This window comes from Chaetura pelagica, unplaced genomic scaffold (assembly GCF_000747805.2).
Source record: "Chaetura pelagica isolate M959 unplaced genomic scaffold, ChaPel_1.0 scaffold2440, whole genome shotgun sequence".
NCBI classification, from domain to species: Eukaryota; Metazoa; Chordata; class Aves; order Apodiformes; family Apodidae; genus Chaetura; species Chaetura pelagica.
In genome coordinates, this window is record NW_009951892.1 from 18,854 (window position 1) to 20,090 (window position 1,237).

The 1,237-nt window shown below is 66.9% G+C and overlaps 1 protein-coding gene across 1 annotated transcript in view; it reads right to left on the bottom strand.

Moving 5' to 3' along the window:
* LOC104385504 (arf-GAP with GTPase, ANK repeat and PH domain-containing protein 2-like) overlaps positions 1 to 1,237 on the bottom strand; it is a 7,097-nt gene that overhangs the window by 2,804 nt on the left and 3,056 nt on the right. Inside the window, exons 7-10 of the mRNA XM_009993974.1 lie at positions 1,205 to 1,231; positions 957 to 1,113; positions 779 to 871; positions 237 to 377 (exon numbers count right to left, since the gene is read on the bottom strand). Coding sequence (XP_009992276.1) covers positions 237 to 377; positions 779 to 871; positions 957 to 1,113; positions 1,205 to 1,231 — 418 coding nt within the window. The remainder of the gene's footprint in view (positions 1 to 236; positions 378 to 778; positions 872 to 956; positions 1,114 to 1,204; positions 1,232 to 1,237) is intronic.

Consider the following 1,237-nt stretch of genomic DNA (forward strand, 5'->3'; position numbering starts at 1 on the left):
CAGGGGGGACCCCCCCAAGCCCCGGGGACACGGGGGGAGTGCAAGGAGGGTGGCAGGGGGTGGCACAGCAGAAAGGGGGGACAAATGGGGATGGTGGCAGTGGCCGAGCGTGGGGAGGTGCTGGGGGGGGTGGGAGGAACAGGATCAGGCCCAGGCCCTCCATCCGCTGGAGCTCTGGGGTGTTGCCCCCCTGGCTCAGTGGTCACTGTCCCCATGGGAGGTCGGGGGGGTCTCACCTTCTGCCTGCCCAGCCGCTCCCTCTGTCTTGGAGGGCGTCGTCAGCTTCTTCCTCCGGTGCTTCTTGCGGTCCAGCAGGGGGGAGGGGAGGGGGTCCCGGCCCCCAGGACTGGACACGGTCTCGAAGGCGGGGGAGGGGTCTGCAGAGAGACACCGAGGTGCTGGGGGACACTGGGGACATCAGGGCCCTCAGGGCTATCAAGGCCAGCAGGGTCACTAGGACCACTGGGGCCACCAGAATGACTTGGGCCACCAGGATCACAAGATCCACTGGGCTCACCAGGGACACCAGGCTCACCAGGACCATTGGGACAACCAAGGTCACCACACCCACCAGGGCCACTGGGTTCATTGTGGCCTCTGGGGCCAGCAAGGCTCTCTGGGCTCACAGGGGCCACCAATTCCTTTACAACCTCTAGGATCACCCAGAGCCACCAAAGGCCACCAGGCCCCTGGGCTCAGCAGGGGCTACAGAGCTCAGCAGGGCCACCCCGTGCAGGGTCCTGGGGAGGTGACAGCAGCTGGGGACAGTGCCACTCACCCTTGGCGCTGGAGGCGGAGGCGCAGCGCTGCAGGGTGCGCCCCTTGGTGCCTGGCTGGGGGGGCAGGCTCAGCCCCACCGGGGAGGTGCCAGCTGGGGAGGGGGGAGAGAAGGACAAGTGATGCTGGGGTCCCCATGTGTCCCCCACACCCAGCCAGCCCCCCCACCTGGCACCCACCGCCCCCCTCAGGCGCCGTCCCCACGTCCTTGACCAGCCCATTGACACTGGCCGAGGGACCAACAGCCGAGATGGCCCGAGGAGGCCTCTTGCCAGGGACCTTGACCGTGGTCCGGAGAAGGTCCATCTCCTTCCCGTGAGTGCTGTGGATGTAGTCCTGCATCGGGGAGACACAATAGGTGGGCATGATGAGACCCAGAAGGTGTCCCCTCTGGCCTAGGGGACAAGGTGGGGACGGGGACACTGACATTGATGCTGGGGTGGTAGAGCAGGAGCTGGTT